Source organism: Galleria mellonella, unplaced genomic scaffold (genome assembly GCF_026898425.1).
Source record: "Galleria mellonella isolate WM207_F2 unplaced genomic scaffold, CSIRO_AGI_GalMel_v1 utg103, whole genome shotgun sequence".
In the NCBI taxonomy this organism is placed as follows: domain Eukaryota; kingdom Metazoa; phylum Arthropoda; class Insecta; order Lepidoptera; family Pyralidae; genus Galleria; species Galleria mellonella.
In genome coordinates, this window is record NW_026441966.1 from 1,785,730 (window position 1) to 1,802,958 (window position 17,229).

General features: G+C 33.1%; 1 protein-coding gene across 1 annotated transcript in view; it reads left to right on the forward strand.

Annotated features, from left to right (window-relative positions):
• LOC113513332 (disintegrin and metalloproteinase domain-containing protein 22) overlaps positions 1-17,229 on the forward strand; it is a 747,642-nt gene that overhangs the window by 693,115 nt on the left and 37,298 nt on the right. Inside the window, exon 11 of the mRNA XM_052903078.1 lies at positions 11,895-12,037. Coding sequence (XP_052759038.1) covers positions 11,895-12,037 — 143 coding nt within the window. The remainder of the gene's footprint in view (positions 1-11,894; positions 12,038-17,229) is intronic.

A 17,229-nucleotide genomic window follows, 5' to 3' on the forward strand; every position in this document is an offset into this window, starting at 1 on the left:
AAATCCATCGCAAGGTTTAGAAAAAGTAATGGGACAAACAGACAGATGAGGACAGTGTCTATTTCATATTATTTAAATATAAAAATTAAAATTAGGGCAAACCATACCATAATCATATTTTCGACCCATAGAATTCATGGCATGACTACTGCAAATTTCATATCTATCACGCTGTTGTCTATCATAGTTTCTGTAATTAGGATCCTCTCCCTGCTCTTCATTGTTCAGTCCCAACAAAGTTCGCACTCTGTTTGAGCGCACATCCAGGATTGTATCTGTATAACCTATTTCCTGCAAGTACTGTTTAATTAGTTGTTGCCCCTGCTTCCACTGTGCCCTCTCTGCTGGCTCAGGTTCTGGTGGAAGCTCCTCAGGTGGTGGACGCATGTCACCTTGTTGGAGCTCTACTCCATACTTGAGCTTGTGGAGCTTAGCTCTTTCCTGTTTTAAAGCATATTCCAGCATCTTGATCCGCCTCACGAGGTCATTCTTTAGATTCTCTTGACCCTTCCTCTCACCCTGGAGGAAGGCGATCCGTGCCTCAAACTCAGCTCTGTCCACCTCCCATTGTGATCTCTCGAGCTCGAATCTCGCCCATTCGTGTTGAATAAAATGCAAGATGCCCGGTATCGAATACTGGACACTTTGGCTAGGTTCGTCATTCTGTTTGTTATTTACATTCACTCCAATTTGAGATCCCACTTGCCCTCCGTTGTGATGAGACACGGAGCTATCATCCATGGCTGTTGGGATTTTCATGACATGGCCACCATTACCGAACTTGTCACACACCTATCTTATAGAACTATGAAGATGAACTACGCGAAATAAAATACTAACACATTATTATCTATTATTTCAACTAATGTTCACGAAGGTGACACCATATAAAATATTTTTTATCGACGAACTCATGAATGACAAAAATTATTGCATGACGGAATAGAAAAGTCGAAAACGACGTAAAAGTTATTTTAAAGGACCCAATAATTTATTGTTCAGCTAGATGGATTTAATGAATAGATAGATAGACAATTTATTTGCATTACTTACAGCACACAAATTACAACATACATATACAAAAAAAAAGCGAGATAACATAAATGATAAAAAAAATACAATTTTCGTTTGTGAGTGTGCCATAGCAATACAAAATGGCCACAACTCATTTTATTGCTTCGCCCTCAAAAGAGCATATATATTTTAGAATATAAAAATATATTCTAAAATATATATATGTACTAAATTTTATTCATATCCATTTAGCCATTAAAATATGATTAAATAAACAAATATGTTAACCAACTTTCCTAAACTTGAGGTAAGTTATTACTTGATATAAAGGGAGAGAGAGATATTTAGTAATAAGAACTATCGGATCCATTGTTAATAATATACCCTACCAGGCCCATCTCCACACGGTTCCTCGTAGAATCCAGAATTGTTAATTCCTGGTGAATATCATAACAGTCACCGCCAGCCTATACCAATAGCGTACGCACGGTTATTATCTCATTTTAACCCATAAAACAATATTGTATAAGTAAAAATGTATAAAGTTCGTGCTTTATCACTCAATTACATTTAAATTACTCAACGGATTTTAATAGAATTTGATACACAAATTGAGAAAATTTTAAATTAATACATAACATACTTTTATCATAGTTCACATAACCAAAGTTAGGGAAATAAGGTGCTTTATATTTTGAATATAATTTGGTACACAAATATAAAAATCCTAAATTAATATTTTCCTTCATCCAACTAAACTTAAAGAATTCAACTACTTTGTATTTTGAATAGAATTTGGTATACAAATCGAGAAAATTCTAAATTAATACATAACATACTTTTATTTTAGTTCACATAACCAAAGTTAGGGAAATAAGGTACTTTATATTTTGAATATAATTTGGTACACAAATAGAAAAATCCTAAATTAATACATAACATACTTTTATCTTAGTTCACACATCCAAAGTTAAAGAATTGAGTTACTTTATACACTGAATATAATTTGGTATACAAATATTGTAGAAAAATCCTAAATTAATACATAACATACTTTTATCTTAGTTCACACATCCAAAGTTAAGGAATTGAGCTACTTTATACACTGAATATAATTTGGTATACAAATAGAAAAATCCTAAATTAATACATAACATAATTTTAGCTTAGTTCACATAACCAAAGTTAGGGGATTCACTTTTTTTTAATTTTGAATCCAATTTAGTACACAAATAAAGAAAATTTAAACAATTTAATACATAATATACTTGTAGCTTAGTTCATACAACCAAAGCTACGGGATTCAGTTACTTTATATTGGTTGAGTTTGACAAATTGCAATTCTATATCCACAGCCTGAACCACCTTAAAATCTAGGCAGTTTTCGTCGAATTGTCCCCTTTAAATGAGGATAATCCGTCATAGTGACAATGACAAAAGGGAGTGGAATCGAAGGGACAGGGTCGTTCGAAACGAGATTATATCTCTGAAACGGAACTTTTGTCTATAGGTAAATTAGAGTTCGGATAGTTTGTGCGCTTCAAAGCTTTAAGCTAATGCGTTTTGCTACAATTCTTATTTAACACAAGTATTTTACTCGTTATTTCGTACGTATAAATAAAGCATCGAGCCTCAAAAACGAGTCTAGGTTTTTTTTATTTATTTAATAAATAAAATGTTTTTACGCATTAAAAAGTGCACAATTTATAAGACAAAATAAATATAGAAGTTATGAAAGAATCACTCATAACTATTTATCACACAAAAATGTGTATAAAAGTTGATCCACTTTTCTCGAAGCATTTGTATGGAGACGCTCTATTTGTATAATCTAAGAATATATCGTATCAATATAAAATATACACTACTTTTTAAGTTAGTCTTTCACGAATACAACTGTGTACATCGCATCCAATTTGGTGCAGTAATTTGTGCATGATGCCAATGATCGAATAATATCTGCATGTTTGCCTGTTTGTCCGTCTGAGGAAACAAAATTACAAAAAATAATTGATTTGGCTTCTTTTGTTCCAAAATAAGAAATTTTTAACTTATAAAAGATATTCTCTAGCAACTTGTTTGTCTTTTTTAATAATATAAATATCTTAAAAATCTTTTAATGTAACATTTCACAAAAAGTTAAAAAAAAAAACTTTAAAATAATAACAAAATTGCCGAGAAAAATGGGAGTAGAATTGTATCGAGTACATTCTAAACTTTAAGCCACAGACATTAGAGTTCATTTGTTTGACTTCATGTTCATTGTTCATTTGCTTTTTTAAGTCTTATAAATACCGATCGTTCCTGACAAACTTAAATACGTCACAGTCATGTTCAGGGCCGGATTAACCATGTCGGGGCCACCGGGAAATGCATTTATCGCTTACAGAAAAACTGCTATTGTTTTACATATACTAGTCTCGGCATAAAATAGGCCACCCCTTCCTATCCCGTGGGTGTCTAAGGCTAAGGGAGAGCTAAGGATGGGCAGCAGCGTCCCTCTTAAAATATCTCTAAAGCCCTGACTGCGGTTGTCACTCCGCTTACCAAGCATGACAATTACTGGCAAAAACCCCTCAAGGGGAGGTTTATGTTCTAGTGGACAGTTAAAGCCTAATATGATGATAATAATATACTACTTTAAACTAGGCATGGGTAAAATGTATACCGATGAGATAGCTATATGTCGCCGAAAGATTGTAAATACCGTTAGATTACAATCTATCTCGCGAGATTGTAAACTGTCGAAAGATTGTGAACCGTCTTATATTGCTTACAATTTGACGCATTATTTTTCGGTAGATTTTAGTCTATCGAAGTGAAACTGTTATATCTGTTAATATATATTAAATTCCACTGGACAGTGACGATGGATAAAAGGTCATCACCCATTTCGATATCGCTCATATCAGTCGGATATCTATTTTCGAATATGGTAAAATTCTGTTATTTAATATTATTTTTTGAATAATAGACTTATTATATAATGTCGTTATTGGACCAATATATAGATTTAACTAAATTGTTTAAATATTGCTATATTGCCCACTTCTACTTGAGACGCGTTAGAAGATATACCGAAGTGTGACGATGCAGTATAAAAAAAAATACAATTATATTATATGATTAAAGTCGATTGCTTGGGTACCTCTGTCCCATTCGTGTTTCTACCGTGAAGCAGTTGTGTTTGCATGGCTGTGTTTCGGTTTGAAGGGTGGGATATGGCGTGAATTTACAGGGTACAGAGGAATAACACCTGAGTCCTCAGGAATGGCAACGCACGGAGGATATTATGGGCGAAACAGTATACTCTGTTATGTCCATGGTACTGCTCATGTCTATAGGCGACGGTTACCACTTTCCATCAGGTAGGCCGTCAGCTTGTTTGCCATTCTAAGTTGTATAAAAAAAAAAATACAATTTTTCATTTATAATTTTCATTAAAGGAATTTCCTTGAAATATTTTTTTTATCGGGGCGCAGGGCCCCTTAGACGATTAGGGCCCCTAAATAGTTACCTACATAGCCTATTGGATAATCCGGCCCTGGTCATGTTACAAACAACACGAGTACATTTAATTTAGAAGCCAGTGAATGTAAGATTGCACTCCGTGCTTCCCACCTGCACTTTATTTACGAACATTCAGCGTGAGTAATGGTTTCCCTAACAATATTCGATATTCCACCGAGATGTGTCCCAACTTTGGCAAATAGAGCTTTATATCAGTTGATGTTTGGATTTTCAACAACAACAATAACAGACGACAGAATACAGTTTACCTGTGTCGACAAATATTGCAATAGATATTACCTAGACACTTTCAAAAATAAATGAACTCTATTGTCTGTGGTCTAAAGTTAAAAATGAATTTCTATAAATTCTCTTCACCGTCATATCAACCGTTAACTGACCACTGCTGTACATAGGCCTCTCCCATAAGGGAGGTTTTGTTTTTTTTTACAACTTAGAATGGCAAACAAGATGACGGCTCACCTGATGGAAAGTGGTAGCCGTCGTCTATAGACATGAGCAGTACCATGGACATAACAGTGTATATTGTTTCACCCATAATACCCCCCATTGCTTGGCCATTCCTTAGGTTTTATTCCTCTGTACCGAGTAAATTTACGCCATATCCAACCCTTCAAACCGAAACACAGCCATGCAAACATAACTGCTTCACGGTAGAAACACGAATGGAACAGAGGTACCAAAGCAATCGACTTTTGTACAAAGTTTCCCTCTGGTAGTAGTCTTTTGTCACCTTTGTCAGTAGTTGCCACGCTTAGTAGGCAGGTTGGCATCCGCAGTTAGGCTTTAGTAATATTTTAACAGGGACACTGCTGCCTATTCCATGTTGACTGAGTTCTCTTAGTTGCCTCTTACAATACCCACAGGTAAACATTGTATATAGACTGATCATATTAAGAATGTATTTTTTTATTTATTTATAGGATTACCAACATAAGATACAGCAAATCAATTCAATACAATACACTGGTAGATTAGATCTAACTGTTCCTACATTTATTACAAAGCAACTTCAGCATGCCTTGTGTTTGATAAACATTAAAATAGAATTAATTTATTAAATGTCATTAAATGAGTAAAGATATTAACAATATGAATAATAATATAATATAAATAATGGAAATTGTAATTAAATTATTTTAAATTATAAATAAATATAATGTAATGATGAGGTACATGAACATTTTAATTTAGCCATGAACACAGAGTGACTATCGTTGTGAATATCAAGTTCAGGCTTGGTTTTTACAATACTGTATAGATAGATTACATATTGACATAGATTAAGACAATTTTTGCCGTGTGGTCCCGGCATAGAATAGGCCATCCCTTCCTTTGCCATAAGTGTCGCAAGAGGCGACTAAGGCAGAGCAAGAGATGAGCACCAGTATCCCTCTTTAAACATCTCTAAAGCCTAACTGCGGTTGCCAATCTGCCTGCCAAATCTGGCAACTATTGACAATATCCCACCAAGGGGGAGGCAGTGGACAGTTAAAATGATGATTATTTATTTTATAGTGCATCTACTGTGTCTACACCAGATCCAATATCTAATGTTTCCCGTAAGCCTAACTTAGGACGTTAAAATTTGCATAGTGTGCAAACTTCAGGGGTAATTATATTTCCATTATTAAATTTATGTAAGTCCTTGTATAAAATGACATGAGATAATCTCAGTACAGCAACCTAATTTGAAATCTACTCCACAATTCAGCATTTAGACTTTAAAAGCGTTCTTAACTTCGGCGCCCCGAATTTTTTTTTTCACGATGAATTCATTAAGGAATTAACCATGATAGCTTTCAGGGGGAACCAAAGAAATCGCTGTATTTTGCTAAACAAAATATACCTTCTATTTTTTGAAATTATGACCAATAATTTTTTTTCTTCTTATTTTTCAATGGAATGGTAAAGGACTAAAAGTAACTAAAATGATTACGACCGCTTTGCTACGAACGAATGCCAAAGAAATATAAAAACTTATGAATCTACAAGAAAGCTTACTAACGTCGAAATTGCGCTCTTTGAGTTGCCAGTGAAAAAAAAATCAAAGCCATTTCACCCGCAGATTTCAATCCTAGCGCTCAGACACCGAACGACTGGGGCACTAGCGATTTATGAAGAGATATTATACTCTTTAATATTGTATTTTGTATGAAAACTCTAGAATTGGTTCCCATCTAAGCTTTATTGCTAAAACAATAAAGGCTATTTTCGTCTAAACTTCAAGGAAGTGTTTTATACAGGACGTTTATTCACACGCGTTCATGATTTATTCTCATACATATTGCTATTCATTTGATTGACGAATTGTACGTAGGTTTCTTTTTTTATATAAGTTCTTGTATTTGAAGTCAGAGGTAAAAATTGAACATAATTTATTGTATAAGTAGGTAGGTATTATATTTATTTATAGTGTATGTATTTATATAATATTTTATTATATATTTTAATATTTTATTTAACTGTATATTTGTTTATGCACTTGTTAGATATTTATATTAAATTATATTAATTTTTTTAAACATCTTGTGTCAAAATATGTACCTACATTTATTAATAAAACTCAAAGTAACTACTTTAACTATAATAAAATATTAAAATTGTTATTATACCGAATTTTGTAAAAAAATATTCTTGTAATGTATATAGAACACAAATTTATATTTTATAATTATTTATTATCATGATACTTAAATAAAAAGTAATGAAATTGTAAGAACACGTGGTCTCACTGACTTGTTCACTCGAATTCGGCCGTGTGTATATAAAAGATTGTCATTTGGGTGGGGAGACACTTTTTGTCCAACCGTTAAACAGAGCGGAGCTCTCTGTCGTATCAAGAGTGAACAAGTATAGTGAACCACGTGGTCATTATATAAAATATATCACAATTATTGTTGATGGAAGTCCTAAAGAAGCTATAGTTAAATAAATGTGAATGGACTAACAGAAGTTGGGTATTTATGTTATATTATTTGTTATATATCAAATATAAAGTAAATATGATTTAATAGTATGATATCTAAATTAAATGAACAAAGTGAACTTGTGCTTCATTTGTATTTATTACTAAGAGGCTTACAACCTTTATATTGCTAAAGAATATATATCGTATATACATATATAAACTTAGAATTACGTAGTTAAATTATTATATAAACATATTACCCTACAGTAACATATTATAAATAATAAATACAGTTCTTTAATTTTTTTGATACGTTCGTGTGTACGTGTGCGTGCGTGCATGTATGTGTGTGTGAGTGTGTGTGTGTGTGCGTGCGTGCGTGCGTAATTACTAACTTTGAGAATACATCTTTGCGCTTTTTCAAGCATGAGAACGTGACTCTTAGATGCACCTCCCCAAGAATCAATTACGGTACAGAATAAACGATTGACATCTTTTTTCACACTTCTAGAGCCGAATAGATACTGTAATTTTTCTTTCTTCTCTACCCAGGGGTTGTCTGAAAGAGGTCGCTTTAGCGATAAGACCTTCTTTTATACTTCATAAGTATAATATAAATTTATCTTTATATTATTCTTTAAGTGGTACAATAATAAATAAATAAATATACAAATAACAGGAACACCTACGCAATAATAATATCGCGAAATAGTAGCTAGCAAAATGTACCAGGGGGCAATAAAAATGAAGAGTATGTATGATTGGATCTGAACAGAAAGTTTTCTCATTAAAATAAGTTCGGTGCTTAGTGGGGGCCGTGTTAATTACTGCATCAGAACTCTTGGCGAGGTCGATCGGGCGCGAGTTTCTATACAGCTTCGTATTGCTGGAAGTATATATTTTTGTAGTTGATTGATGAGACGGCTGTGTACTTTGAAGATTAGGCCGGCGGTGTAGCGGTTTTATACAGTCACGTCTCAAATATTTACAGGTTCTATTCCAGAATACTTCATTTACTTTATTTATTTAATTCTTTATTGCACGAAGAGGCATAAAAATATACAATGACTATTGAACAAATCAAGTGAAATACAGTAGCGTAAAGTACAGATTAAAATATATAACACATAAAGGTACAAAATGCGGTCTTATCGTTAGGGCAATCCCTCTAAAATCTCAATTCTCGTTAAAGGAGAGTAGAAACAATAAATTAATATTTTTTATTGTATTATTATTCAGAAATCGATAATGGGTGCCATGTGTATTATGTAATGGATTTTTTTACATGGCTTATAAATTAAATATGAAATATACAAGTAAATTTAATTAAATCTTTAAATATTTCTTAATAAAGCTATAAAGTTTAGTGAGTAAAATTTAGAGATCGCTTTTAGCGATAAAGTCGCCCATTGTTTTCTCACTGTGATTATTTCTTTTAATTGTTTGTATCTGTAATAAATTTACTATTGTAATCTTTTGGAAGGAACAATAAAGAATGAATGAATGAATATCTGTAGAAAATGTAGATCCAAATTTTATTTCGGAATTTTGTTAAAAATTATACTATTAAATAAGATTTCACCTAGTTAAAGTTGTCTTGAAAAGATTGCTCTCAGCAATAAGACCGCCTTACTGTAGTTATACAATTGTATCGTTGTTTGTAAATTGCCTAGCTTATTCCCTATATTGTATAATGCAAATAAAGTATACTCATACTCATTAAAGCACATGAATGTGTTTGTTTATTTAAACACGCTATTCTTTACTAATAAATACCAGTCGAATTTGGCAAATTCTTTATGCATTTGAGAACTACTACGTACATACTTATTAATATGATAAAATTTTTACTAGACGATATCTATTATGGGAAATATTTAAAAAAAAATAATACAAGTGTGAGAAAAGTATAAACTATTTAACATCATGATACGATGACCATGGGCAACGCCACGAAATACGATTAGTATAATAAAATATTTTCCGGAATTTTTGCTGAGGTATTAAATGTATTCATACAATATTTTTAAAATTCCTACGGATACCGGATTTGCGAGGTAAACAGCTGTTCTGACGTAACTCTATAAGACGCTAAAATGACCTGTACAAACACAGCTGCATCTGTGTTCACGATGGAAAAGCCCAAAGTAAACTAGACAAGCAAAAAACATGCGAAATATCCACAACGGGGTTCAGACCGTGAGAAATATCCAATTTAGCCGCGTTTGCCCGGTAAATTGACGCCATTTTTCATTTTGACCGCCGCCATGTTGCACAGTGGCGCCACCACAGCGGTATCCTGATTGTAAAAAAGCAAGGAACAATTTGGGTACTACATTTTAGGTATTTTAAGACCGATATGTTTTTTTTTTATATATATATTTATTCTTATTCTATAGTTTTAAAGGTAGTTAGTTTAAAAAACAAACATTCCTAATAATAACAACATAAAGTTGCGGCATTTGAACAATCATACATGACTGAACCCTGAAATACTTCAATCAATTTTTAATCGCATGAGTTTCAAAGAATAATGTTCGCTTTTATCTCATATTACAGTGAAAAACCTTTCAATACGTGAACGTGATTCGATGCTTGAATTTGGTATTTGTATTTTCTTCGACAAACATCGAAGGGAAACTATTTGTTTGGCTGTTCTGAATGTAAAGTCTCTAAATGGTTCCCACTAATATGTATATAGAGGGAAGATTTGCTTTATCTATTAGTAAAAGACAAGCTCTAAAATAGTTGTTAAAGTTTAAAAACTACGAATGAATCCGTTCCTTATGGCAGTTTACCATTGGGTAGATTTTGCCAGTAGTTGCCACGTTTGGCAGGCGGGTTGACTACCAGTTTGACTTTTGATGATATTTCAATAGGGATGCTACTGCTCATCCACCTTCTAAATGGTTAATATGTAAATAGTTATTTTTATATTTTATATTTTATATTTCTGTTTAACTATTTATATTTCTATGGTCCCGGCACAAAATTAGCTACCCCTTCTTTTTCCGTGGCGGTCCTAAAAGACTACTAAGAGAATTTAATGGTATAGAGAGATGAACAGCAGCGTCTTTCTTAAAACATCACCAAAGCACAACTGCGGTAGCCAACACACCTGCCAATCATGGCGACTACTGACAAATAAACTTCTTATGGGGTAGACCCATGTTTAGCAGTGGCCAGTTAACGGCTGATTTAATGAATAAAAAAAAAATATTTATTACATAATTCAAAAAGAAATAACGTAAATAAAATAGCTTAAAATCGTTTGATAAATCTAAACATTTGTTTTCAATCGACTCTGTCCTCCCACAGGTTGGAAAAAATAACAATGCGCGCCAAAAACATGAAGCCTTTGTTGTTTTAATATAAAATATAATGATATTATTTTTTATTATTGAACAATATTATTTTGACTTCAGTCGAGCAACGAGCAAACTTGCGAGCCAACGTATCGCCATGGTCGTACAATACTGACGGATCTTTATATGTAATCTTTGTCAGATCCGTCTATGACGATATTATACCTTACAGCCAGCGCCCTGCGTTCATTGGAAACTTTAATTTGTTTTTTATGTATGTTCCCCAATTATCTGAAGACGATCTGGACCGATTTTTTATCCGAAAGGGATATACTTACATACATAAGTACCATGGATTTTTTTTAAATCGAATCAGTGGTTTAGTTATTAAATCAAAACAACTGGATTTTTCAAATAAAAATATTTTACTGTTCCACGATGGAAGTCGACTTTTTTTAAAAGAAATTTTGGAAGACAATTTAAAAATTTCTCACCAGTGACAAGCGACAATGACCCGAGATAAACGCACGAATTCAAGGGCGTCTGGAGCTCGCAAAAATATCTTTGTCACAATCCTATTTGAATTTAAACGTTTAGAAAATAGAACACAAATTATAATTGGCAAATATTATGACGACATTTGCAGAGGCTCTTTTTAAAAATTGACCCTTAATTTTCGCTACGGGAGTTATATATTCTAGCTCCTGTTTGTATTGTAGATGATTTAACAGTACCCACGGGTATTCCAGTAGGATAATATTAGCGTGAAAACAAATTTCAACGAGACCTTTATAAATCACAAGATAAATTTGAGCCGAATTTTGATTATGTTACCTTTAATGTACTTAAAAATAACTTAGTAATTTTTGGTTGATATTAAAATAATAGTACATTAAATTTAAGGGGAGACTTTGTACAAAAGTCGATTGCTTGGGCGCGTACAGACAGACAGACAAAAATTTTACTAATTGCATTTTTGGCATCAGTATCGATCACTAATCACCCCCTGATAGTTATTTTGGAAATATATTTCATATACAGAATTGACCTCTCTACAGATTTATTATAAGTATAGATTAAGTTAAATTTACCATAATAATTAACAAGGACACGTGTCTGTCGGTTCGTTTCAGCAGAAACACCCACATGTGATATTCGAGGCGAGGACCAAGGCGAACAAGGGCTGCGCCAACAAGCTGGAGTTCAGGCCGAAGAGTAGGCGGACGAAGCACGTGTCGTTCGTCGAGGAGCCGCTCGGTGATGACCCTGGGACCATGTGAGTTCTGAATTTATATTTCCTAAATTCTCACAGTTTTACTATCTATTATTTATTATACCTACTATATACTATTTATTACACCAGAGGGAGACTGTACAAAAGTCGATTGCTTGGGTACCCCTGTCCCATTCGTGTTTCAACCGTGAAGCAGTTGTGATTGTATTGATTCCCATTCCCAACAATTAAGCCTCCCAACGCAGGCAATTAGACGGTCTGATATTTGCCATATTGAAGTCAATCGATAATCGATTAAAAAATCGAATAAAACTATCGCCAACTGACAGATTTTATTTTTGACGTCTAGACAATATATTGGGTGACAGCTTAAAATGATGCGCGACATAAATCTAAAAAAAAGTATAATATATATTAGGGATCACCCTTTTTCTAAAAAAAAAACTGCCACTTTTTTTATACAACTTAGAATGGCAATCAAGCTGACGGCCCACCTGATGGAAAGTGGTAACCGTCGCCTATAGACATGAGCAGTACCATGGACATAACAGAGTATACTGTTTCGCCCATGATACCCCCTATGCGTTGCCATTCCTGAGGACTCAAATTTTATTCCTCTGTACCCTGTAAATTCACGCCATATCCCACCCTTCAAACCGAAACACAGCCATGCAAACACAACTGCTTCACGGTAGAAACACGAATGGGAGAGAGGTACCCAAGCAATCGACTTTTGTACAAAGTCTCCCTCTGGTAAAGTACAATTGACGTGATTTCATTCTTATTGACTCGTCCTTCACTGGTGACCCATTGTTGTATATCATTAAAATAGGACAGTGCATCAATCCCTTTTAATTCAATAAAAAAAAAAACCCTTTTTAATCATCGATTTATTTATTCACATATCTCGTGAAAGATCCTGTCATGCTCAAAAAAGTATGAATAAGTATGAATCAGAAAAAAAAATCATCTCGCCTCTTCGATGTTTGGATACAAAGAAAGATGCCGAATTAGATTTTATTTCTGTAAACATTTTAAATTGCTTACCCTGCATTTGGTAATCATATTAGATTGAAAATTGTTGATTAAAATATTTATTGACAGCGACTTCGTAGAAATTATGTGATCTTGTTATATATATATATATATATATATATATATATCGTTGTATTTGTCAAATGTAATATTGAAACTCATCCAGTCTTTGAACATTATAATACTTGTGGATTCGTCTTTAATTTTTAATAGTCGCTTTATATATTAAAGTCTTGAAAAATGTTACTTTTCAATCGACACCAAAAAGAGGGAGACTTTATACAAAAGTCGTTTGCTTGGGCACCTCTGTTCCATTCGTGTTTCCACGGTGAAGCAGTTGTGTTTGCATGGCTGTGTTTCGGTTTGAAGGGTGGGATGTGGCGTGAATTTACCTACAGGATACAGAGGAATAACACCCGAGTCCTCAAGAATGGCAACGCATGGGGGGTATCATAGGCGGAACAGTATAATCTGTTACGTTCATGGTACTGCTCATATCTATAGGCGACGGTTACCACTTTCCATCGGGTGGGCCGCCAGCTTGTTTACCATTGTAAGTTGTATAAAAAAAGGGATACAACCGAATTGAGACACGCCTTCTTTTTAAAATTGGTTGATAAAATAAAATGTAGTTAGTAGAACCAAATTAAAAGTTTGTATATTTTACCCTTTTTACACGACTGGATCCATAATTATAATAATTCATTACAAATTCTATTTGAATATACGCGAGAAAACCGGGAACAATGGGAGTTGCTGGAGCATGCTGGAGGTACGAGTATAATTAGACATCGTTAGAGATTAAACACAATGTTTCGGTTGCATATAAAATTGAGGACGCCATAGAGAATGTTCGAGAACAAAAAGTTTGATAAGAATGATACTTTGTCCATCTGTAAAATACCATTATACATATATTTCAAAAAGAAAGATTTTCAATTCAGTTGAATTTTTTATTATGTTCGTTATCACATAACTCGGTCAATTATAAACCGTTTTATATATTTTTTTTATCTAGAAAGACATACTTTAGAGATTTGTTCCATTGAAATTTTATCCAAATCGATTAAGTAATTTAATTTTCAAATCAAAATAACCGATTTCGCCAAAAATAATGTCGTGTTTTGTTGGTGGAACACAATCTTAATTATTATGTAATTATATAATACAAATAAACCGCTCTTACTTTGCACGGATAATTACTATAGATATTTCAAATTTGTTTAAAAATAAAATGAAAGTAACGTGCGAGAACAAAGTAGCAGTCGGAAATGAATAGCTAATTTGGAAGGTTGTGAAACTACTGGTAGTAATAGTCAAGCATCGAGTGTTGGCAGTCACACACATACTAACGGTAGCGGAATTAAACAAAATAATTCTAATTAAATAATCAGCGATTTGAGCCTTCACAAAATAAAATCTAGTTCAGCAAACTTTTAAAAATATTTCACTAAATTAAAAACATATACTTGATACCTTTATAACCCTTTCAGACCTGAACGATACGGGCGTGAGTTATAACTTTAAAAAATTCTAAAACCGCGCGCAATTCATTTTTACGCACGAAGCTGAAATAACATGATAGTGAGATTCTAAACCAGCCAATAAGAAATCATTTTAGCGATTAGATGGTGCAATAGTCTCGTGCGTGCCGACAAGATGGCTTGGCTCCAAATCACGAAAATATATTTAATCTGAAAGAAAAAAAATCTTGGATCTGAAAGGGATAAGCAAATGCATGTAACAGATGATGATCTGTAATTATCATTGACCACAAGGCCATTGATTTGATCGAATTGATTGCATTTACACTAAGCGGAATATACCAACAAAGGTGTCAACAATTTGTGGCTGACTCATTACAGTTTGATTGGTATATGATAACACAGATAGTATAATACTATACTAGTAATGATGGTAATGCATTAATTTCAACAATACCTATGTGTATATGTAACCAAGAAACTGGAACTGAATCCGGGAAAGCCATTGAAATACTGATCGTGTAAGATTTTACCTTCAATAACATCCTCACGACTATAACACGCGAAGAACAATGCACAAAATATAATTTAAGACACAGAAATAGAGTGCTCCTTCCATCATCTTTGCTGGCTATGTATTCCGCCGGTCCCTTTGTATTATCAATAAAAATATACGATATGAATAGACACACACCAATACTTAAATAATGAATAATAATAATACAGAAAATACGTACCTATCGTGGTACAATTTCAATGACTGGATAATATGATAATAGATTCTTAAACAATTTCTAAAGTGAAAAAAAAGTTTGTCTTTCTCTCTCGTATAATTAAAGTAAAGTATTCACACATAATTGAAGTTAAAATGTTATCTACTAATCACACTTTTTTATACGACTTAGAATGGCAAACAAGCTGACAGCCCACCTGATGGAAAGTGGTAACCGTCGCCTATAGACATGAGCAGTACCATGGACATAACAGAGTATACTGTTTCGCCCATGATACCCCCCATGCATTGCCATTCCTGAGGATTCAGATGTTATTCCTCTGTACCCAGTAAATTCACGCCATATCCCACCCTTCAAACCGAAACACAGCCATGCAAACCCAACTGCTTCACGGTTAAAACACGAATGCGATAGAGGTACCCAAGCAATCGACTTTTGTACAAAGTCTCTCTCTGGTAAATAATGAATAATAATAATACAGAAAAAATTTACCTATCTTGATACAATTTCAATGACTGGATAATATGGAAACTGATTCTTAAACTATTTCTAAAGTGAAAAAAAGTGTTGTCTCGTACTTGCTGTGCCCATAATTGAAGTTGAAATGTTATTTACTAATTACATCATGTAATTCAATAAGAAATAAATAAATAAATCCCTAATGGAATAATCAGGCGCATTTATTGACCGTTCTTATTAATTTTCAATCTACTTCAAAAAGAAAGTCGTTCCCAATTCGGTTGTACGAATATTTCTCTTTTATATTTATTATCTCATAATTCCATCAGTTATATAACGATTTAAAAAGTTTTTCTTTTTATCTGGTTCCATTTTCATCCCATAAAATTTTTGAACGGAGTTCGAAAAAGCGAAGGTTTTAAATTCGATTGTATTCTTTTTATGTTTGTTATCGCATAACTCCGTTAATTATAAACGGATTAGGAAAGTTCCGTTTTTGTTTATTTAATTTGTTTAATTAATGAGAGTGGAATTAAACAAAATAATTCTATTTAATTAATCAGTAATATAAAAGACTTATACAAAATAAAACCGCGGAATTATTTTGTTTAATTAATTTGTTTAAATAATGAGAGCGAAATTAAACACAATAATTATATTTAATTAATCAGTAATATAGAAGACTTACACAAAATAGTACCTAATTCAGTAAAAAATCTAATCTAGTAAAAAAATTAACTAGGATTATCATTGTTTCTCTCTTCCGTTCGGCGTTTGATTAAAGAAACGTGTCTCTACGGTTGTATTTCAGTTTTTTAGTAAATTATAAAAAAATATAATTTATTTGATATTGTTTAATCGAACTTGTTAGTGTGTTTACAAGAAATAAATCAGAAAATGGCATTCAAACACTTTTAGAGATTGTGGACGTAAATCACCAGAGGGAGACTTTGTACAAAAGTCGTTTTCTTGGGTACCTCTGTCCCATTCACGTTTCTACCGTGAAGTTTGCATGACTGTATTTCGGTTTGACGGATGGGATATAGCAGTGAATTTACGGGATACAGAGGTATAACACCTAAGTCCTCAGGAATGGCAACGCATGGGGGGTATCATGGGCGAAACAGTATACTCTGTTATGTCCATGATACTGCTCATGTCTATAGGCGACGGTTACCACTTTCCATCAGGAGGGCCGTTAGCTTGTTTGCCATTCTAAGTGGCATAAAAAAAAACTGATTTCTTAAATTTATGTTTGTATCATTGAAAATGTATTAGCATTATTAAAAGAATACGTGAAGCTATCACTCCGTAAGCTATGTCGCAGAACATCATGCGTAATGACGACAATCTATAGAATAAAGACACCAGATGGCGTTATCAATAGAATAAGTAATAATGCCTAGTTAGAAGGTATGTTTGGGAGGGTAAACGTTGTTATTCTGTTATATATAATAATTTTAAATTGTGTTCTACAAAAAATCCGACTTCAGTTGTGTGAAAACCAGTAATTTTGATTTAT